Genomic DNA, 25641 nt, shown 5'->3' on the forward strand with positions numbered 1-25641 from the left:
AGATCTGAGTGCAGCCTTTGACATTATTGACCATGACATACTCCTGAATCGACTACAATATGCAGGTTCAAGGCACGGCATTATAGTGGTTTACCTCCTATTTTAAAAAATAGGACATTTTTTGTAAACATTGCTTTGTTCACCTCACCTCCTGTACCTGTCCCTCATGGTGTTCCTCAGGGTTCTATTCTCGGCCCCTTACTGTTCTCGCTTTACATGCTTCCCCTAGGCTCCATTCTTCAGAAATACAGTATTAACTATCACTACTATGCTGATGACCTACAACTCTATCTCCTTATTAAACTTGAAAGCGACTTCTCTCTACAACTTCTTCTCTAATGCTTTGATGAAATAAGAACCTGGATGGCCAACAATTTCCTGCAATTAAACGCTGATAAAACTGAGGTGCTTCTGCTAGGCCCCACTGCACTTAATCCTACTCTCACAGGTAAGGCTCCCTTGGTGACAACCTACAACCTCATGTAAAAAATCTAGGGGGTCTATTTTGATCCACTACTACAATTTGATAAGCATGTAAATATTCAGGGTTGATTTTAAGGTCCTTCTTTTTGTTTATAAGGCCCTGCATAAGTCAGCTCCTGACTACATATGTGACCTCATCCAACCATATACAACCCTTTAGGTCTTTAAGATCCTGCAACCAGCTTCTTCTGTCGATCCCTCGCTCTCGTTGTAAATCCAAAAGAGATAGAGCTTTTATTGTTGCCGCACCTAAACTTTGGAATAGTTTACCCTTAACCATCAGAGCCTCTCCATCCCTCAGTGTTTTTAAATCTTACTTAAAGACTTATTTCTATACCCTTGCTTCTGAGTGATGTTTTAAATGATTTTGCTATTATATATATTTACATTTTATTTCTATTTTTATTATTCCTTTTTCCTTTCTATTTTTTATCTCTATTGCTTTTAATGCAACCTTTTGTAAAGCACCTTGGATCAACTGTGATTGTGTTAATGTTGTGCTATATAAATAAACTTGACTTGACTTGACTTGCGTGCATTTTGAAAAGTGCATCTCCATGCGTGGGCTTTTGATTTTTTTTGTCCATGAGTGTGTGTGCAACAGCTCACTATTTAGCATCTTTGTCGCTCAAATAGCCTAAAATCACATAAATATTAACATTTGCATTAACCAATTTGTATTAATAGTATTTATAGCATTTTTAAGCATGCTTACATTTACGTATTTACAGTAGGCTAGTACACCATTGTGACTTCAAGCGAGGAGTAGTCCATCATTTGGTTCAAAATTTTTTCAGGTCACTTTGCAATGTCAGTCTATGTATATATGTTTTTTAATAGAAATCATTGACGCCTCAGTAAACTACAGTGATAATGTTTTACAGCGTTTTGTGTCTTATACTCGAATGATGACTTTACATCCCGAATGTTGTTGCGCATCCTCAACAAGCACGTGTATGACGAAGAACACATAAAAGGCGCATGTCAACTGTCTGTTATTTTTTGCCGCGCCGCATGAACACAAACAAACCTAATGTCTGTATTTTAATATTGACTGTTAAGAAACGAATCACTATTTGTGCATACACATACAAGTATGTTTGTTTGTTTGTTAGCTCCAAAGTTCAATAGACAGAAACGCAACCAGCGGGCTAATGCAATGGCAGCTGAAGACTAAGTGGATATCCCAAATTTTAAAAAAGTACATACAGTTTTAGACTACATACATTTACATGTAAGCGGCTATTTTCATAAATGGACATTTCAACATCTCCGGTTTTAAAAATAACTTTGTGCACACATGTTGGTTTTCAGAAAAGTGTTCATTGACACATACCCGTGTATATATGCGGTCAAGAGCATGCCAAACTTCTAGGTTGCGTTGTAACGTGAAGCTCAAGCCCACGGAAGCCAATCAGAATCCCGACAACAGCAATGAATCACTTCCTGTTCCTCTTTTGAACAAGGTCGCACTTTTGGCGTAGGTGCGAGCTCTGTCGCATACTAGGACGTTGGTTGCCTAAACTTCCGTTTGTCTCAGTTTACATCAACCGTGTAACCGAAGATTTTCCAAATCTCCACTCTGGCTGGAGTTTTTAGAAAGATTCGGATTCAGAGGCAAGTTCTTTGTTTGCGTGTAAACGAAGTGCGCAAATGAAGGGAAATGTCTCAGTTTTTCAAAATAACCATGTACGTGTAAACAGGGGCCTTAGTTACAATATTTTCATGAGGACAAGAGAGTTTGCCATAATGCCATGACTCACCAGCCACTTTATTAGGTATACCTGTTCAATTGCTTGTAAACACAAATTGCTAATCAACCAATCACATGGCAGCAACTGAACGCATTTAATCATCTAGACCAGGGATGGGCAACTTTGGTCTTGGAGGGCCGGTGTCCTGCAGAGTTTAGCTCCAACTTGCCTCAGCACACCTGCCTAAAAGTTTCTAGAATGCCTAGTAAGACCTAACTTAATTGGCTGCTTCAGGTGTCTTTAATTATGGTTGGAGCTAAACTCTGCAGGACACCGCCCCCCCAGGATCGAAGTTGCCCATCCCTGATCTAGACCCAAAGACGGCTTGTTGAAGTACAGAATAGGGAAGAAAGGTTATTTAAGTGATCTGGCATTATCTGATCTGAGTATTCAAAAACTGCTGATCTACTGGGATCTTCATGCACAACCATCTCTATGGTTTACAGAGAATTGTCCAAGAATGGCAGACTCGTCTGAGATGAAAGAAAGGCAAAAGTAACAAAAAAAAACACCCACATGCACCACAACCCATATAGCATCACTTAACGCACAACATGTTGAACCTTGAACCAGATAGAATCCTGTCAGCTGCCCGCTCCCCCGGCTTTCTATCATAGCTCAGGTGCATATCATCTCTCTAAATCCATCTCTTTTGTGAACTTTCGACCGCTTCTACCCTGATTACTTTCAGGGGTGGTCTATGGAGACGCGAGAGCCTCTGCTTTCGTTTTCAGGAGAAATTGTGGGTTGAAAATGACGCAAACTAATATTATGTCAGAGTCCGGTGCTTGTGTTGTAATTAAACATGCTGCACAGTGTTTTTTATATGTGTATGTAAGAGCTTTCTCTGAAATTTCAACGCAGTTGATGAACTAATCTTTTTTCTCATTTACTGTTCGTGGCTGTTTCTGCCCCATTGACTTATTCTCTATTGGTTTGTGTAGTGCTACACTTTGTGTGTCCTCTGCTTTCCATCTTCATTTTGGAGTAAAAAAAAAACACTTTAATAGATCGGATAGGGTGGGCCCATACATACCTTCGCCTTGGGCCCCCAATTTCCTAAATCCGCCACTGCATGATGCTCATACTTTTCATGTTCATACCTGTCAGTTGGCCAAGGTTTCTAGTAAATCCTTTCTTTGTAGTGGTCTCAAGTAATATTCAAATTTTCTGAGATACTGAATTTGGGATTTTCCTTAGTTGTCAGTTATAATCATCTAAATTAAAAGAAATAAATGATGGACATATATCAGTCTGTGTGTAATGAATGAATAAAATAAAGTTTCATCAAAATTCTAGCGAAGAGATGATAATCTTCCTTCTCCTCATTCTCTCAGTGTTTGTTGACATATACAATTTAAGATACTTTCTTTTTTCAGCATAGTAATTACCAATTTTTCAAAAACAATCAACAGGACCAATAGACGTTTTTAAACTTCAGCCAAATGTTTTATCTGATATAAATGTTTCTTTGCACTTTACACAATGATGTATTCACAGGTGAGCGTGACCACGCCCCCTCACCAATTCTATGGCAGACCTCACACTTAAAAACCAGCAATCTGTCCCCATGTAACCACTCACACACTATACAGGACTGAAGAACACACTGCGCTTGAATTGAATCAAACACATAAATAGGCAGAATGAGCAGCACTGCAAAGTTTCTTGCTAAAAGACAGGATAGAGAAAAAGGTATTGGGACAAACAAGAAGGCGATACCATTCCACAAGCAGGACTATCAGAGTCTAAAACGTCAATGTTTGGAGAGAAAAACATTGTTTTGTGATCCAACCTTCCCTGCGGCTCCTGGGTCTCTGGGCTACAATAAACTGGGACCAAATTCCCAGAAGGCACAAGGAGTGGAGTGGAAAAGACCAAAGGTAATGTAATGTTTTAGTGCAGGGGTTTTCAAACTTTTTGTGTGTGTGGACCACTATTTGTAATCAAGAATTTTCGCGGACCACCTCATAATACTCATTATAAAATATGTCTACACAAAGTCCTGAATTAATCTGCACATCTAAATAGTCTTACTAGCACTAAAACTATAACTGGTCATCACATCAGTACAACAGGTTTCTTAACCTTATATCATAATTATTTATATACATATTCTTAGTGTTGGGAAAGTTCACTTTCTACATGAACTAGTTTAGTTCACAGATCACAAATTTTAAAATGAACTAGTTCAGTTCATAGTTCATATTTGAAAATGTTAAACTAGGTCACAGTTCCAAAACTGAACTAATTTATAGTTATTTTTTCCCATATTATTTTTTTTAAATGATTGCCATTATAGCCCATATAGAACCACCAAACAGCAATTATTTGATCAGTTTTAACACTGAAGCTAAATGCGTCAGATTTCATCTTCATTTCCAACTTTAAATCCTTATTCAACCAGGGTTTACATTAGCATTGACTGTCTTTTAATTTTTGTATTTGCTTACACATACCTTGAAAGGCTAGCCGGGTGGGAGTCGCACCCCGGGGAAGAAGCGCTGCGAGGCATTGCGTGTTTGACAACTCGCAGGTATTGCACTCCACACGTGCACGTTAAATAGCGGGAGCTTAGTCAAAGTCTATGTCAAGATCCGGAATATGCGTTAGCAGCCTATGTTAATCGTTAACGTTTTGGACAAATATGATGTTATTTAATGTTAAACTATTTGAGTTGCGCGGCAGGAATTTCAGCAGCGTCTGTGTTGTTGTGATGACGCATTCAACGTGACTGGTGAACACCGAGTGGTGGCGGTGTTGCCAGATTGGGTGTTTTTCCCGCTACACATTAAGGCCTGTTTACAGTGTGTTTTAGTCGGGTTTTCGCCTGGAAGAATATACAAATCTGGCACCCTATTGAACGACGTTAAACTGAGAGAGCGTGCCGTTCACAGGCACCAGAATGAATGAGTTCACAGTAAAGTTTATTAGGCAGCAGTAGACGTTCGCCCAAAATATGAGTTTGTATATTAAAATATACATATTCTTATTTTGCCTTTTCACGGACCACCTGCAGTACCCTCGGCCACAGTTTGGGAATGGCCGTTTTAGTGTATGTGTACATGTTTGGATATACAGGATTTTTGGAAACGGTCCTCAAAGCAGACTTACACATCATCTAACACTGCAAGAAAAGCACATTTATAATTACACCTCCAGCATTATGCTGTCTTGTGCTATATCTGCCAATCAGCAGCTGTCATTTACCTTTGTTGGTATTTACCACCTGCTTCTGTTCTTGTTGTGTCTGAATCAGTGACCTGAAAACAGTGCGGTTGGATTTTATTCATTTAGATTTTTTTTAATCAAATTCCCAGTTTGATTCCTATGTTGTATAGTTAGATACCATATGGTGTGAATTTGGGTTTGACCAAAGAAAATGTGTTTAACTTTTATGCAGGCTGTTTAATAAAAACAAATATAAGATTGTTATTCATGTTTGCCATTAGGCACAAAAGTTGTAATTGTTTTTTAATCTTTCCTCGTTTAAAGGAGCTGTGTGCAAACCCTCAGTTTATTGTGGATGGTGCCAAGCGGACTGACATCTGCCAAGGGGAACTGGGTAAACTTGAGATAAATGTCATTGTTTAGGTTATCAGAGCAGTCATGCAATGATCCCCCATCCACATTTACAACCTGATATTCATAAAAAAAATCATCATCATCATCATCATTTTTAGTTTATTTGAGCATCTTATTACTTAAAAATCAACATAATGACAAATTTCATTACAATTCAAGTAAGGGAAAAAAGGAAAGAAAGAAAAGGGAGAAAAAAAGAAATGATGCTCAAAAGGGGTAGGTAGAAGCTTAAGCTTATTAACACCTACCCCCTTTTATACCATTGAGCCGCAATTACATTTATTAAACCAATAAGACAGTCGTCACATGCAGCAGCGTAACAAGCCAACACCGGGCCTATCGCTAGCGGTGATTTCATTGGGCGATTGCTTGTTCGACTTCATGCGCCACAAGAATTGACAGCCGGGTGACGTCAAACTACCACGAGAGTAATTCGCTAAACCATACAGAGGAATTTGCTTTTAAATCGCTCTCGCCGAACTTTGCCGTCATCCGGCTGCCGGTTCTTGTGGCGCCGCATGAAGTCGAAAGCCTGGGAATAGCGGATAGTAACGAATATGTGATAAGGCCCGCCGAATGTCAATCAAATTTTTCCAGTCGGGAAACTACTACTTACCGCTTACCCTGCTTACCGACGCCCCTGGTCACATGTTTATGCTAGCCGGTTCCCGTGACTGTACTATCAACAATATTTACTCACAACCCTTCTATTAAGACATGAAAGAAAAGAAAAGAAAAAAAACTCTTCAATAAGTACAAGAAAGAGAGAGACAGTTCACAACTTGCCAGCTTCAAGCGAAAGTGAAAGTAAACCTGAGGGCGTGTTTAAACGCGACTCAAATACCTGATGCCTGGATTACATACCCCATAATTACCCAACCAAATCTGTGAAAGAATACAAAAGCATTTAAATATATTTTGTTCTCTCTAAGAGTCAAGATAACCCATTTTGCTTTGGTAGCCCTGAGCGAGCATTCCCTTGTGTCTGGTCGCAAGATCACCTGATTAAAATTAACATATTTTATATTTTACTGTACTATTTTATATTTTACTGTACGTTAAATGTATTATTTGAAAAATTCCATGACTTTTCCAAAACATTCTGGGTTTATTCGTTTTCCAGCACTTTTTCACATTGAGTTATTGGGGAAAAGTGGCTCAGTGGTTAGGTCGGTAACTCAAAGGTTTTAGGTTCAAACACAGGTTTATTCCAACCCAGTCTCACCCCATGGCGTCAATATTTGACGACACTTGACCATGCGTCAATATGTTGACGTGGAGGGTATACCTTTCGCGTCATTTTTTGACGAACTGGGGACTTCAATACTATTACGTCCGTTGCATTCTCTTTCCTATTTTCTTACCATTTTCGCGTCGGTTTAGGGTTAGATTTACATAATGACATCCCTACCCAAACCTAACTCTAACCCCAACGCCAGGTGACAACTGTTTAATTTCGCGTACACTGTTTAATTTCGCGTACACTGTTTAATTTTGCGTAATCTAACCCTAAACCGACGCGAAAATGGTAAGAAAATAGGAAAGAGAATGCAACGGACGTAATCGTATTGAAGTCCCCAGTTCGTCAAAAAATGACGCGAAAGGTATACCCTCCGCGTCAACATATTGATGCATGGTCAAGTGTCGTCAAATATTGACGCCATGGGGTGAGACTGTGTAGTTTATTCATGAACTACAACCAGTGTATCCTTCAGCAAAATACCTACAGTACTGTATGTTGATACATCAGCAACATGCTAACCCCATAATGATCATAGATGACTGTATGTACTGTTAGTGACTTTGCATTAGTTAAGTATAACCAAATAAGAAGTCTTCATCTTATGACTTTTGATCTCTGTGCAGGTGACTGTTGGCTTATGGCAGCCATTGCCTCTTTGACTTTAAACCACAATGTTTTGGAGCGTGTAGTCCCGCCTGGTCAGAGCTTTTCAGACGGTTACGCCGGCATCTTTCACTTTCAGGTCAGATTTTATCTGCAACCACCCATTTGTAAGATATTTACATTCAAAAGCTTACAGTATGTGGCTTATAGGTATTTTATTGTATCGTATCCGGCACTGACCTGACTGTCACTCGTGCAATTTAAAATGATGGTCTGTTTTTACTTTCACAATTATAGAAAATAGGTTCCTGAGCCGAATAAAACAAGAATCATTGTGTGTTTCTGTACCTAAAGTAAATCAAAATCAATGCTTTGACAAAATAATAAAACTTAAATAAAATTAATTTGAGTATTTTTCATGTAATAATAAAATTTTCAGTATTGTATCTCGAAGCTTAAGTTTATAATATATAATTTATTGTAATAAACATGTAATACATATTTGTTATAATACGGTCATGACTACATTCAGGCCCGGAGTGGGTAATCGGGAGAACCGGGAGAATTCCCGGTGGGCCGCTTCACTTTTGGGCCGGTCGAGTTTTTTTTTTTTTTACATTTGTCACGTTAGTGAGTCTATCTTCTCTTAAAAAACACTTCACACGTTTCGCATTGACACTGCAGCAGGCAGCCTCTGCATGGGTTGTACCATGTGAGGGAGTTTTCCCCTCCCATAGAGTTGGTTCGGTCCATAGCGCGTCCAAGAAAACTTTTCTCCGGTAGGCTGGGCCGGCCCTACCGTAACAATACGCGTCTGAGAGGAGGAGGGCGTAAAAAACAGGTTGAAGAAAAAATCCATTAGAGGATGATGCTGCCAAATGTGCCAAACTTACAGATTTATTTTCAAGAGGACAACAACAGGTAACTTAAAGAGAAATAAGCCTAGTAATGATTAGCATTAGCAACGTAATTATTCGGCTAATACCGATGTCAAACTATTTACAAGCCAACATTTTTTTTTAAGTTAAAATATTAGCCTTTTGTGTATACATGACGATTCATATATACATGACGATTTATAGACTTTGCAAATATTATGCAAGCAGCTTCTGAGCAGCAGATAAGCCAGTTCCCCGCTAAAAACGAGGAGGCAATGAGTAAACAATATGAATTAAAGTTATGTAACAATCAGGTTGTGTTCATATAACGCCTTTTGTGTCCCCAGTCAAAAATGACCAGCCGAAAAAAGCTTATAAATCACTTGTTATGCTATATATTTACCCAATATTGGATTCAATATTTTTGTCAAATTGTTTTCTTTTTTAATTCGGACTGGGTTTTATGTTTCTATTTGCATTCATCATAGCCCTCATAGCATTAGCAATGCTAATAATTTATCAACCTTTTCTTGTGGAATAGACTCCAAAAAGGGCTGGATTATTTTTGACCCATAATGTGTAAATATTGGACAGAACACGCTGCTGGGTTAAAATTGACCCAATGCTGGGTTGTTTTAACCCAACTGTTTTGTTATTATAATCCATGGTTGCATAACAACAACCCAACATTGGGTTATTTTTAACCCAGCATGTGTTCTGTCCAATATTTACCCATTATGGGTAAAAAAATAACACAGCCTTTTTTTAGACTGTAGAGGAATATTTTTGTTAACTTCTCATCTTAAGTGAAATATTATTTAACTTTTACCTTATTTGTTTAACCATGATATTAATAGAAACTATAGTAAGAGCTGAACTGTTGCTTTATTTATCCAATTTGAAAAAAGTGCTAATTTAGAATAACACTTTGGAAAAAGTGGGCCGGTCTTGGGCACGAAACTCCCGGGCTGAAAAGTGGCCCCACTCCGGCCCTGACTACATTGATGATCAAAATTAGATTTTGCGACTTTAAACTGGCGAGGTCACATCACATATACAAATGATAAAACCTAATTGAATTTTTGAGTTTGGTTTAAAACATGTCTGACAATAAAAGAGGGTCCGCCTGATGCCGATCTGCTCTCTGTAGTTCTGGCAGTATGGTGAATGGGTGGATGTTGTCGTTGATGACCGTCTGCCTAGCAGAAATGGACAGCTGCTGTTTGTTCGTTCAGCAGAGCGTTCAGAGTTCTGGAGCGCCCTGCTGGAGAAGGCCTATGCAAAGTGAGTGTGTGTATGAGATATAGAAGATGTAGATTATGTGTTTATTTATAATGACAAATATTTGAGTCATTTAACCCTAATAAGACCCCTGGGGTCAATCTTATCCCCAAGCCACTTTTCTTAAGTTAAAAAACATGTGATCTCAGTGGAATAAGATTTTGTGACTTTTCCAGATTATCTGTCAAGATTCATATAAAAAAACTTGGCTTGATTTGGTCGTTTTAAAGAGGTGTACATTTTTTTTATTAAAATAGTCCTTTGGGGGTAAAAATGAACCAACTGAAAATGAATGGGAAATGCAAAAAAATCAATGCATCCAGAATAAATCTAAAAAAAAATTAACACAGAAAGGAAGGCCTGGGACTAGAGCACAAATGCAACATAGAAAAGGCATGCTCAATCACACACACACACACACACACACACACACACACACACACACACACACACACACACACACACACACACACACACACACACACACACTTACATTCACTCAAATTTCTGTGGCATTTTGTAGAAACAGACATTTCAAAAACTACAAAAAATTCTATTTGAAATAATATTTATTTTTAATGTCTTTTCTAATGTTTATATAAACATAAATTAACAAAATGTATCACTAAAGTAGTGATGTGAGCAGTTGGCCACATCCAGTAAAATGAATGGGTCTCTATGGGCATCTGCTGGTCGAAATGATTTATTTTCTAAACTGTAATTCCTTTATGTTTGAGTGGTAAACAGGTACAAAAGTACTTCATATCTCCCAAAATACAGCATTAATGTATAGATGGGAAGTAAACAAAAAATTATATATTATTTGTATCATAAAAAATGTATATATGTTTTATATTCTGGAGTCATTTTACCCCCGTGGAACTATAATGTTTACAGGATAATCGGTAACGCTTTAGATTACAGCCCGGAAAGTACTACGTAAGTACAGCGAATTTACAGCATATGTTTCTGTAAATATAGTTTACTTATAAAGTACGTACGTGTAATTATAAGGGAACAATTTATAATATTTGGGGAATAAAGGGGTAACAACCAGGAAAAATACAAATAATATATGCAGTGAAGTACTGCGTAAGTACAGCGAATTTACAGCGTATGTTTCTGTAATTATAGTATACTTATGAAGTACGTATGTGTAATTACAAGGGAACAATTTATAATATTTGGGGAACAAAGGGGTAACAACCAGGAAAAATACAAATAATATATGCAGTGAAGTACTGCGTAAGTACAGCGAATTTACAGCGTATGTTATAGTATACTTATGAAGTACGTATGTGTAATTACAAGGGAACAATTTATAATATTTGGGGAACAAAGGGGTAACAACCAGGAAAAATACAAATAATATATGCAGTAAGTATTTTAGATTACTAAACAAAACTTAAAATTCAGTTAATGTGTTTATGCTATTTATTAGTACGATACAATTTATTTAGAATTTTCAATAAAGGTTACTTACCTTAAGAAAGAAAAAAGAGTACAGGAATTTGTTGGGTCATCAAGCAAAATTAAAAATAGGCAAGGCAACTTTGGTGAAAACAAAGCAAGCAAAACTAGAACTACACTCTTAGAACAAATGTGTTAAAAACAACACATTAGTGTTGATTCTGGGACGACACACTACATGCGTTGTCCCAAAATCCACCCATCTCTGTGTTATTATGGAAACAACAAATTTTGTGTTATATTTTAACACAACTTGTGTTATATTTTAACACAAAATCAACACAAAATGATATATAATGTGTTAAAATTACACATAATGTGTTAAAAACTTAACACACAAAGATGTGTAAAAAATTAACACATCCTTTCTAAGAGTGTATTTTCTGTAGTTACTGTTTTGTGTTGTTACAGTCTAAGTCGAAATGTTTTACCCCCTTGTTTCACGTAGTTACAGAGTTAGTACAGAATCTGCGGGCTGTAAATTAAAGTGGCACTTGTTACCCCCTTGTTTCACGTAGTTACAGAGTAAATACAACATCTGCGGGCTGTAAATTAAAGTGGCACTTGTTACCCCCTTGTTTCACGTAGTTAAAGAGTAAATACAACATCTGCGGGCTGTAAATTAAAGTGGCACTTGTTACCCCTTTGTTCCGAAAATATTATTAATTGTTCCCTTAAAATTACATGTATGTACTGTATAAGTACACTATAATTACAGAAATGTATGCTATAAATTCGCTGTACTTACGCAGTACTTTACTGCATATATTATTTGTATTTTTCCTGGTTGTTACCCCTTTATTCCCCAAATATTATAAATTGTTCCCTTATAATTACACGTACGTACTTCATAAGTAAACTATAATTACGGAAACATACGCTGTAAATTCGCTGTACTTACCCAGTACTTTCCGGGCTGTAATCTAAAGCGTTACCGGATAATCGATTTTCTAGAAAACACATACGGATATAATGTTGTATTTTTGGTTAAGTCGCTTTGGATAAGAGCTTGACAAATGCATTAATGTCTATATATTTTGTAGGCTCAATGGCTCGTATGAAGCTCTGGAAAGTGGCTTCGCCACTGAGGGTTTTAAGGACTTTACGGGAGGTATTGCTGAGCACTATAAGCTGAGTGAAGCCCCTCAACATCTGTTTAAGATCATTCAGAAAGCACTTGGGTTGGGCTCCCTGCTTAGCTGCTCCATTGATGTGAGTATTTATATTTGACTTGTACTGGGTTTATGTAACTTTGGCCATACTGTAGCATAAAGGCAATGACAACATAACTTTTATTAAATCAAAACCATTTTATCCTGCTGAAAACAACTGAAACTAGTATTATTTGTCCTGTTTTCAAGGGTACCAGTGCAAATGAAAGGGAGGCAGTGACCAGCCTAAAGCTGGTAAAAACACATGCATACTCTGTCACTGGTGCAGAGGAGGTGAGATAATGTTTGTAAAGCTATGGTAAAACTTACTACAATGCTAAAATATGAAGTATAACTGGAAGGAGTGCTTCTGGTTCCCCTTTTAAATTCAGGTTAACTACCTGGGGCGTCCTGTGCAGCTGGTGCGTCTTAGGAACCCGTGGGGTAAGGTGGAGTGGACGGGCGCATGGAGTGACAAGTGAGTTTATTCCTGACTTGTTGGTTAGATATAGGATGTTGGATATTCAGCCACAAAAGCCTAAATAGATCCCAAGTGGATGAGTATTAAAATGGGCTTTTCTGAAAACACAGCAGGCAGTTAATTTGTTTCAGTCCACCTTTAAAAGCTGCATACAAATTCGAAGGGTGCGTCCTGCAAAGACTGCATGGAATGGCAGTCACTGAAGTTTCACTGTAAAAAAATGGCACATTGTGCATCAAAGTCTTTGAAATGTACAATTAACAAACACATACCGCTCAGTGGAAGCAGTGAACATGTTTTATAAAGTAATTATATTTTATGCCTATATGTTTACTGTTAGTGTTATATGTCTATATATAAATTAATAAATAATCTCATAATATACAGCATTAAAGATACTACATTTTTATTATTATTATTATTATTATTAAAATGTAAGGATTTTTCTGTATTTACTCAACAACTAATTTTTTACTGAAATCAATTATGTATAGCAGATTTAGTAATCTATTAAAGATTTCCGAAGCTGAATATCTGACAAAAGTCAAATATCTTTTATCTTGGTTTATTCCTGACATGTATTCCTGAATCATTACTGAAAACTTTGTATAAAATCTCTTTTTTTAGCTCCAGTGAGTGGAATAATGTCCGACCGGATGAGAAAGCTAAACTGAATTATTCAGCTGAGGATGGAGAATTCTGGTAAGAAAACATTCAACTGAACAGTAAAAAAAACACATTCACCCCTTGCATCTGAAATCACATACTGTGAGAGTACGTATTGAATTAGGTGAAGTTGTTGCGTATTGACAGTCAATCAGTATATTTTATATAGCATTATACCAATAAAGGGTGTTACAGGAAAATAGAGAACAAAGAATGTGCATCTGGCATGTTTTGCTGTTCATGTTTTTGTTAGACTTAACTGTAATTTCTACAGTTACTTACCACAAAATGCCCAGTAAAATACCATCATTTTCTTTTCCAGTTCATTACTGTAATATGCATTGCATTAACATTTAATTTACAGTGATTAACTGTATGTTTTGAATTTGCGGTAGACTGCTGTAAAAAAACAGCAGTAGTGCTACTGTGGTTGAATAAAACAGTGTTATAAAAGCATATAAAATGAAAAAATAAAATATATCTATGAAATTAAATACATTTTATTTGTTATGCTTTAAGCAGTGAAGCAAATTTCAAAAGGTGAATTGTTTTTCAGCAGTGTAAATAATTTATTGAGAATTGTAGATAGAAACAAGAAAGGGATTATGGATAAATGCTTGACCGTCAGATTTTAATTTGACCTCAAGACTTCAAAACACTAGTGACGCCAAGATTCTAGTATTCCTTGGCTCCTTGGAGTGTCGGGAGAGTGACAGAAGAGGCTACTTGGGGAGTGTAGCGAGTAACTTTTATTAAGTGAGTTATGGTAGTGTTACAGACCTATGACATGGGTGACCTGGGTTCGATTCCCCTTCAAGGCAATGTATTTTTTAAAACTAGGTTACAGTAAGGGTATTATACTGTAAAATGGAACTGCGGTAAAGGCATCATACTGTAAAAACATGTACAGTTATGGTACTGTAATGGGGCAGTTACAGTAACTTTACCGCATATATACAATAAAAAGTCTAACAGGGTTTTTTATCCAATTTAACTGGATAACTTTCTTGAATGTAGCAGATAACTCCAGTGGCTTAATGGGATAGAAAAGAGTCCATCCCATGCAAACTGAAAAATCTTGGTGGATGAGGTATACAAGCCGGGAATTTGTTTTACATATGGTTTTGGACATATTACTCACTATGCATACCAATTATCTTCCGCTATTTAGTACGGGCGATCTCAGATTTCATTCGAAATATTCTTTAAATATTAAAAAAAATATATGTGTCAAATACATATACATATTACATTTGGTTTGTCTTCATTGACTTTTTGCAAATATAACTCTTTTTCTTTCTGTCAGGATGGCATATTCAGACTTTGTGCGGCATTTCACAAGGCTGGAGATTTGTAATCTGACTCCGGACACTTTAACCAGTGAAAAGTTGAGGCACTGGAACTACTGCCAGTTTGATGGCACCTGGAGACCAGGATCCACCGCAGGAGGCTGCATTAACAATAGAGGTATCTTAAACCAATCACAAAATCACATCCCAACATAAATGTGTGTTTTCTAAGTCTTCTCACTTTCTTTCTCCAGCTACGTTCTCCTCAAACCCTCAGTTTGTGATCAGGCTTGAGGATGTTGATGATGACCCTTATGATGGAGAAGATGGTTGCACTTTGGTGGTGGGACTGATGCAGAAAGATGGGCGCAAAGATAAACGCATTGGACGAGCCCTGAATACCATTGGCTTTGCCATCTATGAGGTAACCCAACCTATTAAAACTGAAACTAGTTTTATTTCCAACATTACTGATAAAATTACCGGTAAGATATGTAAACTACCTTGTATATGACTTTTAATATTAGAAAAGTAATATTCTGTCGTATGTGTGTTTCAGGTTCCAGATGAGGTGTGTACATGCTCTGTTTTGTACTTTAGGGTAACAGGATCTTTTTTCCAAGTTTGAAGATGTAGTCCGTCTTCATATCTTCATCTCATGTGTGAGTCTGTGGCTATAAATGTTTTTGCAGTACAAGGGTCGCAGTAATGTTCATCTCGGCTCGGATGTGCTGCTACGTAGAGGACCGGTTCCAGGCAGCAACAACTTTAACAGCATGCGAGAGATAAGCAAGCGCTTTAAGTTGCGTCCTGGAGAATACGTCATCATCCCCTCCACTTTTGAGCCCAATCGCCAGGGAAGTTTTATACTGCGTGTGTTTACAGAGAAAAAGGCGGCTGCCAGGTTTGTCAAAAATGTTTTTTTTTAATCCTATGATACTGCCAAGTGCTTGTTTCAATATGTGCGTGTGCTAAAGGAATAGTTCCCCCAAAAAAGAAAATACTCACCCAAGATGAAATGACTTACTGTACTTCATTTGAAAACAAACAAATAATTGTATACTCTATGCGCTCTTGTTATGTTCTTACTTAAAAAGGTAAAGCTCAAAAAATCACATCCATTCATCATTAAAGTAATCCAACGATATGTCTTTTGAAGCAAAAACATTTAATAAACCACTGAGGTCATTTGGATTACTTCACCATTTTAGGTGCTATGTAAGATAACATTAGTTATTTGGTTGTGTTTAACTAAAGAAAGGAAGTCATATATATTTGGGGAAGCATCCGTGAGGGTGAATAAATTATGAGATTTTTCAGTTTACTTGGTGGTTTTCTTCTTAAAGACTACAGATATTGTATATATTTTTCTTAGGTTCCCGGGTGTCAATATCTGACCTTAATACATGAACTTGACTTTAACTTAAAACCAAAGTCCCAAATTGTAATTATTGCTTACAAATGCATGATGGATATATTTCTCTTGTCTTTTTTCCGTGCAGCCCAATGGATGTTAATATCACTACAAATATTATAAAGGTAAATTAATCTATTAATTACAAATAGTGTGTAAGGAAGGAACAAGGGTAGTTGGCATGTAATTTCCCTCTAGTGTGACAAGATATTATTGATTTACAACCATTTTAAACAAAAGATTTTATGTTCAGACCTGGTGATACCAGCAGTGTACATTTAACACTGGTGATTTTGCTGTGCAGGACTTAAGTACTTAACCTTGTAAACAAATTAAATTTTATAATCTTATTTTATTTCTCTCAGGATCGCATAACTGACAATGATGTGGACACAAATTATAAACAGCTTTTTATGCAGTTTGCTGGAAATGTGAGTTAATTTTTTTTTTTTTTTGATCACTGTTTTATTTGCCTGTGCAGTATGTACACAATATTGATCACAGTAATGTTGAGGTGTAATTTTGTCTTTTCTATTCAGGACTCAGAGGTGTCTGTGAAGGAGCTACAGCAGATGCTGAACAACTTTGTCTCTAAAAGTAAGAACATTTCCATTAAAGCTAACTTAAGTATTCTCAAATCGCTTGTTATTTCACAGTAACATTTTATATTGTTTTACACAGGAACTGATATCAAGTCTGATGGTTTCAGTAGGGAAACATGTTATCACATTATCGACCTGTTAGATGTATCCTTTCCTCACTGGATATATGAACAAATTATACATAACTGGATTTTATATTGTTTAGGATATCTTTGGATAAATTTAGGCAGACATCAGATACAAGGGTTTAGAGTCTTAAAATATAAAATTATGTCACTTTATCATGAGACTAACTATCATAACCCCATCATGACCCTTGACCCTAAATCCAGAAAAATGGCAGTGGCAAACTTGGTCTGATGGAGTTTCACAAACTGTGGATAAAGATCCAGAGATATTTGGTAAATCACACCAAATAACTCACAGTTATCTAGTTCAGCTGATAAATTCATCATTGTGTTTAGTGATGTAAGCACTAAACTTTATTTTCTGTAATACCTCATCAGGAAATTTTTAAGAAACACGACACAGACAAGTCAGGCACTATGAGTTCATATGAGATGAGATATGCACTAAAAGATGCGGGTAATTATTGTTTATACTAGTTTGTCTATAGGACAGATTATTATATATGTTTAAGATGTGGAAAAAGTGGTCACAATGAAATTTGATTACGCGTGTTTTCTCCACAGGGTTCCAAGTGAACGGTGAAGTACTTCAGGTGATAATCTCACATTATGGCAATAAGCAGCAAGCCATTGACTTTGATAACTTTGTGGGCTGCCTGATCCACTTGGAGATACTCTTCAGTAAGTTTATCTGTTAATACAACAAGAAAGATTATCATGTATCCAACTTAATCTGTCAAGCTACCAGAAATGGCTTCCTTACTTCCTTTTTTGATCTACACAGAAACGTTTGAATTGTTCGATAATAACACCGGAAAAATCGAGCTGGATATCTTGCAGGTGAAGTGCAAATGTTAATTCAGATTATAAATTGTGATGATTTTGTATATTATACAGTTTTGTTATTGTGTCTATTTGCTTTGTTTTGTAGTGGCTTTGCTTGTCCCTCAATTAAAAATCCACAAATTTCCTGCAAAAACAGAAGAATTCCCATCCAGGAGATAGATGGTAATGGAGTAAAATCAGCCCGAGTGTGTTATCTAAACCTTAAATTGTTTTCGATATGCAATTTGTTAATGGTGATGAATCTAAAAATCTGAGTTTTGAGTATTCATTTAGCATTTTTTTTTTATTACAACATTTCTTTCATTATAAATGTCTTTTTCTTTCCAATAATAATATTAAGTAACATTGGTAACATTTTTCAACAATTTACTAACAATAAATGATACTTCTACAGCATTTATTAATCTTAGTTCATGTTAATTTCAGTATTACATTTTTTTAAATGACTGTTAAACTGTTCACATTGGTTAATGCACAATTAATTAACATGAACAATTGTATTATCATTAAAGGAAGAGTATGTAGGATTGTGGCCCAAACTGGTACTGCAATCACACAGCTGGTGGCCAATATACCAAACAACAACATAAACATCAGTTGAGGGCTCCAACTCCACTTTTTAAATGACCACTGTTGTCAGTGATATAAGTATTTGAAATGAAAATGATTTCATAATGTCTAGTGACATATCAGGGCCATTTTATGATTGATTGATATACATTTCTTACATACTGTTCCTTTAACTAACATTAACAAAGATGTAAAGTGTTAACCTAACATTTACTATTTTTATATATATTCATTCATTCTATCATTTATTCTTTTTCTTATTTTGAATACTTTTTAATCTTCTGTCGGGTGCTGTATTGTCTTCACAGGTACAGATAAGGGAATGTCTTGGGAAGTTTTGAAAGTACAAAGTGTCTACTGTCTTAGCTTGGTATAATAACACCTGTTGAATCGGTTTATATTCAGATAAATGTAGACTTAGTATTGAAATACCAACCCAGTCTCACCCCATGGCGTCAATATTTGACGACACTTGACCATGCGTCAATATGTTGACGCGGAGGGTATACCTTTCGCGTCATTTTTTGACGAACTGGGGACTTCAATACTATTAAGTCCGTTGCATTCTCTTTCCTATTTTCTTACCATTTTCGCGTCGGTTTAGGGTTAGATTTACATAATGACATCCCTACCCAAACCTAACTCTAACCCCAACGCCAGGTGACAACTGTTTAATTTCGCGTACACTGTTTAATTTTGCGTAATCTAACCCTAAACCGACGCGAAAATGGTAAGAAAATAGGAAAGAGAATGCAACGGACGTAATAGTATTGAAGTCCCCAGTTCGTCAAAAAATGACGCGAAAGGTATACCCTCCGCGTCAACATATTGACGCATGGTCAAGTGTCGTCAAATATTGACGCCATGGGGTGAGACTGTGTTAGAAATACAACTACCTGCAAAGTTATTCAATAAATTCTCTGCTTATTTTATGCTATCATTACTCTGTTACTTGAATGCTGTTTTTCCTCCATCTGTCTCATGGTTCAGTCATTGTCATCTAACACTAATGAACATGAATTTTATGACATGAATTTACAGCCTATTTACAATATTAATGTTTAGCTATGTTTATTATTTTTAAAAAGTACAATTTTAAAAGTGAAATGGGATTGTTTGCTTTTTAAAGCTAGCTTGCTATCGAGGGTATGCACGTGACGTCCCCTTCGGCGAAAGTGCCTGCGGTTACGCTCACTAAGGGTGTTTTCATATCTGTAGTTCGGTTCATTTGGTCTGGACCAAAAGCAAAAAAAATTATACATTGTAGCTTTTTTAGCAGTTTTGGTTCCTTTTCACACCACACTGATTGCTCTAAACGGCAACAGTTGAAACCAACCAAAATTCAGTCATGTGATAAGATCCACATCACTCATTGGCCACATGTCTTTGAACGTATTTCCTAAACTGCTTCTCGATTAGTCAGAATCAACGTGCGTGAAATTCCAACGGAAGCCCGGAAGTAAACAAAAATAAACAAACCGTCTAGACAAACCGTTCATTTTCAGAATTAATTGTGGATGCGGCTTGAAAACGACGTTTTAATGCACTGTAAACGGCGAAGACACCGCACCTCCTCGCAACTCCAGATATGTCCGCAATCTGTCATTGTGCTAATATTGGTAATCGAAACTGTCAACAAACACTTCCTCATCTGATATTGCACTGCGCAGCTGACTACGGCAGCTGGTTTAGTCCAAAATGTGCAGTACTTTTGCAGTTAGGACGGTTTAATCTCGGATCGTGTTCTCACCACAAACGAACCGCTCTAGAGTTCGTTTGAAAGCGTACCGAGTCTCAGGTCCGCTTGTTTGGTCCGCTTTTGGTGCGCACCAGAGTCCAATTGCTGCATTCTCACCTGCCCAAACGAACCGCACCAAGGTTCAACCAATCACATGGCAGTTGCTTTAATGCATTTAGGGGTGTGGTCCTGGTCAAGACAATCTCCTGAACTCCAAACTGAATGTCAGAATGGGAAAGAAAGATGATTTAAGCAATTTTGAGCGTGACATGGTTGTTGGTGCCAGACGGGCCGGTCTGAGTATTTCACAATCTGCTCAGTTACTGGGATTTTCACGCACAACCATTTTTAGGGTTTACAAAGAATGGTGTGAAAAGGGAAAAACATTCAGTATGCGGCAGTCCTGTGGGTGAAAATGCCTTATGGTTGATGCTAGAGGTCAGAGGAGAATGGGCCGACTGATTCAAGCTGATAGAAGAGCAACTTTGACTGAAATAACCACTCGTTACAACCGAGGTATGCAGCAAAGCATTTGTGAAGCCACAACACCCACAACCTTGAGGCGGATGGGCTACCATAGCAGAAGACCTCACCGGGTACCACTCATCTCCACTACAAAGAGGAAAAGAGGCTACAATTTGCACAAGCTCACCAAAATTGGACAGTTGAAGACTGGAAAAATGTTGCCTGATCTGATGAGTCTCGATTTCTGTTGAGACATTCAGATGGTAGAGTCAGAATTGGGCCTAAACAGAATGAGAACATTGATCCATCATGCCTTGTTACCACTGTGCAGGCTGGTGGTGTAATGGTGTGCAAGTTTTTCAGGGATGTTGTCAGCAAGCCCAAATTCAGAGAAGAGGCCCACTTTGTATGGCTGGACCATAAGTTCTTTAAATCTAAGTTGTGTGCTGTACTTGAGAAAGTCTGTCTGTCCGTCCATCTATTTCTGTTTGTTCTTCTGTGCAATCTATCCATCTATCTGTCTGTCTGTCTGTTCATCCTATCTGTCTGTCTATATATGTCTGTCTGCCAATCTATCTCTACCTATCTGTCATCTGTCTGTCTGTCTGTGTCTGCATTGCCTTCAAAACTCAGAATAGGCTTTCTCAAGTCAAATTTAAGTTTGTGTTGACAAACTTATTTTAACTGGTTTATGTTGTTCATAAACACAGTGGCGTATTTACCCACCACGCAAACCACGCAATTGCGTGGGGCCTCGCGGGCTTAGGGGGCCCCCTACTGGCCACAAGGTGTGCGAAAAGAATGTCACGTTTATTCAGACCCCGAATCTAAGGTACGGATAAAGCACGCGCGAGCGAGAGATGTGCGAGTATGCACGTAGAATAATATTTGCGCTCATCCTCGCGAGGGCACATATAGGCTACTTCATGAGCGAAACTCTATGGGAAAGCTCACCTCTGCTCATCGCGCACAAATGCAGCCACACAAGTGCTGGAATGAGCGCTCGCTCGACTCTCTCTATGCTCACGTAACTGCACAACATTCACTCGATGGTCAAGTTTACTTTAAAGACTTTGGGCTTCACACTTGTGATTGGTGGTTTGGTTTGATGACAGACACGCATATTTTGTTCCACACTCGCACAGGTATAAACATGATAAAGACACCACGCATGGGGTTTAAATCACGTCGAAAATACCTAAATCATATTCTGTATCTCATCATTGTCATTAAAATATCATCTTTAGTGTATGTCTAGTCTATATGCTTGTTGTATCTCACAGTAAGTTTGTTTTTGCAATATGAACATAAGAGTTTTATGTGATTCCCATCCATAAATTCAAGCAATAACCAACTTACAATGTTGTTTGCTGGTGTTTGTTAGTTCAGTTTGTTAGATCAGTATGAATCTTAATCTAATGCTTCCTCTTTTTCCTCATTTAGTTTTTTTTTTAGTAAGATTTCAGACACTGAAGTTGCAGTTTTGATTACATTGTTTTAAATACCTCCTATAATACATTTGCAAGCAAAAGATATATCTGAGAGGGGCATGAAACATTTTTTTAAACCAAGAATTTTTGTCATACCAAACTAACAATTTAGTGTTATTTTAAGCAGTGTAAAACAAAATAAACCAGGTTTATATATCTCACTTAAGTTTATACTGAATATTATTGTTGTGCAATTCAAATGAAAAACCTTGGGCAATGCTGGGGCATGGGGGGCCCCGGTTCTTGGACTTTGCAAAGGGCCACCAAAATGGTAAACACGCCACTGCATAAACAAAGTAAGTCTCTTAGCACAGCCAATAACACTCAAGCATATCTTGTCTAACATTTTCCTATAATATGATAAAAATAAATTCCTTGTATGACTCTATACTATGTTAAAGGTGACATAGAATGATTGAACGGGGTATGTATCCCCTGTGATGTGACATGTAGACAAAACCTTTTTTTGTTTAGGTCTTTAATGCCTTATAAGCTTCCTAAAACCCTCTCTCAGATAGCTCTATTAGGGTGGGGGATTTTAAACAAGTGGTTTTGCACCTATTTGGCTCCCCCCACTGGCTTAACTTGCAATCTCATTACTGATTGGCTGACTTTGCTGCCACTCAAAAAATGTAGCCAATTATTTTAAAGTGGAGGGGCAGTGAGATGCCTGTGATGTCATAAGCATCAGTTTTTCAGATTGGGCCGTTTTCTGGCTGACATTTCTAAAAGAGGAATTACTATGAGACTGAGATGTTTAGCATGTCTAGCACTTTTTGTATGTTCATGAATGCGGGTAGACTACCATTATTCAACAAAGAAAAGGTAAAAATGGTTTTTCATTCTCTGTCCCCTTTAATGCCTTTCTTTAAAATGATTCAATATTGTTTGTTCAGGTTTTTTTAATCTAAATTAGGTGTTAGTGCATTTTCCAGATAATATATGCAAGAGGCATGCATACTATGGGATACAAAGTTTGACAATGTACTGTATGTTGTTGGTTTAACTTCAAACTACATTATTGGCATAAATGTTTTATAATAGCCTTTATAATGCACAAAAATAAACAAGAACTATTACAGAGGAATGATTAAAACAAGAAATTCAAGTGCTGGTCATTATAATTAGAATATCATCAAAAAGTTGATTTATTTCACTAATTCCATTCAAAAAGTGAAACTTGTATATTATAGTCATTCATTACACACAGACTGATATATTTCAAATGTTTATTTCTATTAACTGTGATATTGATTATAACAGACAACTAAGGAAAATCCCAAATTCAGTATCTCAGAAAAGTAGAATATTATAAAAAGATTTAATATTGGAGACACCTGGTGCCACACTCTAATCAGCTAATTCACTCAAAACACCTGCAAAGGCCTTTAAATCATCTCTCAGTCTAGATCTATAGGTTACACAATCATGAGGAAGACTGCTGACTTGACAGTTGTCCAAAATACAACCTTTGACACCTTGCACAAGGAGGACAAGACACAAAAGGTCATTGCAAAAGAGGCCGGCTGTTCACAGAGCTCTGTGTCCAAGACATTAATAAAGAGGGGCGAAGGGAAGGAAAAGATGTGGTAGAAAAAAGGGGAACAAGCAATAACCGCACCCTGGAGAGGATTGTGAAACTAAACCCATAAAAAAATGTGGGGGAGCTGGAGTCAGTGCTTCAAGAACTACAACACACTGACGTATGCAAGACCTGTTGCATTACTTGTGTCAAGCCACTCTTGAACAACAGACAGCTTCAGAAGTGTCTCGCCTTCAAAAAAGACTGGACTGTTGCTGAGTGGTCCAAAGTTATGTTCCCTGGGACGTTGGGGTTAGGTGTTTTTAATTAGCCATTTCTTCAAATATGTACAGATTCTCGGGAGATCTGACTGAATCATCAGAACAATGTATCTTGCAGTCAAGTCCGTTTGTACATTAACGTTAATTTGGGACAGAAATTTTATGTTACGCTATGTGAATAGTGCTCTGTAAAGATTTTGCTCAACTTTAAATCTGATAAACCTTTTTTTGTTTGCTTTTTTGTGGTTGTTGTAAAATTGATACGGGGGCCAAAAATGCCTTTTAACTATGTCACAAAAAAAAAGATAAATCCGACCTTGTTTACAGTGTATGTGATAAGGTAGCAGACAGTTCCAGTTTACATTCCCAACCTCCAAAACCTAATAGGACAAGTGAGACGCCAATACTCCAAATAACTCTCTAGGAAAATTGGATTTTCTTCTGTAAGGATTTGCTTCACCCTATTTTTTTTGTTTATATATACAAATATTTACATATTTGTGCGTTAAGAAAGGTTGTACCAGCCAGAAGTAACAATGGCTTTTGATAACTTGCGGTGAAGTGCGACGGCTTGGATCAAAGCACAAAAGAAAAATAAGCAGCTGAGACAAGTCGTGAGTTGTCGCTTGGATGGCAGGGTAATAAAAAAATCTAGAAAGAGACATCCATATCCATGCAAAGCCCTAAAAGGATTTTTAAAAAAGGTTTCCAGCGAATTCAGGGCTAGATCTAAATAATGATTTCATAAACATTCTTGGGAAGAGATGAAAATCATCCTCCTCACCCTTTTCATGAGACACAACATATAAAACATAACATAAAAACATCTGGAGAGGTATAGCGAGGTCACCAGTTCTCCTGTCTCAGGGCATTGGAGTCAGTGGTTATACCCAAGTGGTTATAAATCTGATCACCTGCTTTCTGTGTAAAGCTCCTTTACAATTTAAATGTTATCTATTCAAACAGCAGTTATTTGATGTTATAGCTGCAATCAATAAAAGCTTTTATTACTATCTTTTTGTTTAAAACACTTCTCAGCCACAAGACATCAGCCACAAAAAGGATCCGACAGCTTATAAACCAATAAAAAAATAATCATTCACACCATAAGCTTTTCTTAATAACCAAACCATGGTCATCATCTCTTTAAAAAAAAAAACATTCATCAGCTGCTTGACATTTTCCACAAAAGCAGTCTCAGGGTTTAATCAATATATAATCATAAATCACTACTTTAGTGATTGTGAAGTACATAATAGTTAAGAAAGGGTGACTCTGAATCTGGCATGGTTGTTGGTGCCAGACGGTATATATATATATATATATATGTTTATATAAAATACAGAAAGGAATAATTAAATCATAACATTGTAGTTTAAATGATAATCAGCTTCTTTCCAGTGTACTCAATGCTAGATCAAAATAAAGATCCCACAAGTTTCAACAAAATTCTAGGGAAGAGATGACCATCTTCCTTCTCCCCCTCCTCTCAGTGTTTGTTAACAAATCAAATTTAAGATGTTACTTTCTTTTTTCAGCATAGTAATTACCCGCATATTGTACCGTTATTGTATAAGTAATTTTTTTCCTCATTTATTTTAAATATATAAAAAAACAATCAGGACCAATAAATGTTTTCAAACTTCAGCGAAATGTTTCATATCTGATATAAATGTTTCTTTGCACAGGTGAGGGTGACTC

General features: G+C 36.9%; 1 protein-coding gene across 3 annotated transcripts in view; it reads left to right on the forward strand.

The window, feature by feature from the left end:
• LOC135741005 (calpain-2 catalytic subunit-like) overlaps positions 1–17945 on the forward strand; it is a 35836-nt gene extending 17891 nt beyond the window's left edge. The window contains exons 2-21 of one of the 3 annotated variants that reach the window (XM_065259612.1): positions 3879–4120; positions 5733–5802; positions 7689–7807; positions 9697–9830; positions 12341–12509; positions 12659–12742; positions 12841–12926; positions 13557–13631; positions 14902–15062; positions 15139–15308; positions 15444–15455; positions 15577–15788; positions 16387–16423; positions 16664–16729; positions 16838–16895; positions 16980–17044; positions 17233–17301; positions 17407–17485; positions 17593–17709; positions 17813–17945. In XM_065259612.1, the coding sequence (XP_065115684.1) occupies positions 3884–4120; positions 5733–5802; positions 7689–7807; positions 9697–9830; positions 12341–12509; positions 12659–12742; positions 12841–12926; positions 13557–13631; positions 14902–15062; positions 15139–15308; positions 15444–15455; positions 15577–15788; positions 16387–16423; positions 16664–16729; positions 16838–16895; positions 16980–17044; positions 17233–17301; positions 17407–17485; positions 17593–17709; positions 17813–17886 (2094 nt within the window). In that variant the 5' untranslated portion in view covers positions 3879–3883 and the 3' untranslated portion in view covers positions 17887–17945. Of the gene's footprint in view, positions 1–3835; positions 4121–5732; positions 5803–7688; positions 7808–9696; positions 9831–12340; positions 12510–12658; positions 12743–12840; positions 12927–13556; positions 13632–14901; positions 15063–15138; positions 15309–15443; positions 15456–15576; positions 15789–16386; positions 16424–16663; positions 16730–16837; positions 16896–16979; positions 17045–17232; positions 17302–17406; positions 17486–17592; positions 17710–17812 lie in introns of those variants that run through there. The other 2 variants (XM_065259611.1, XM_065259613.1) reach the window with 2 other exon arrangements.
• The last annotated feature ends 7696 nt before the right edge of the window (positions 17946–25641 follow it).

This window comes from Paramisgurnus dabryanus, chromosome 24 (genome assembly GCF_030506205.2).
Source record: "Paramisgurnus dabryanus chromosome 24, PD_genome_1.1, whole genome shotgun sequence".
Classification (NCBI taxonomy): Eukaryota; Metazoa; Chordata; class Actinopteri; order Cypriniformes; family Cobitidae; genus Paramisgurnus; species Paramisgurnus dabryanus.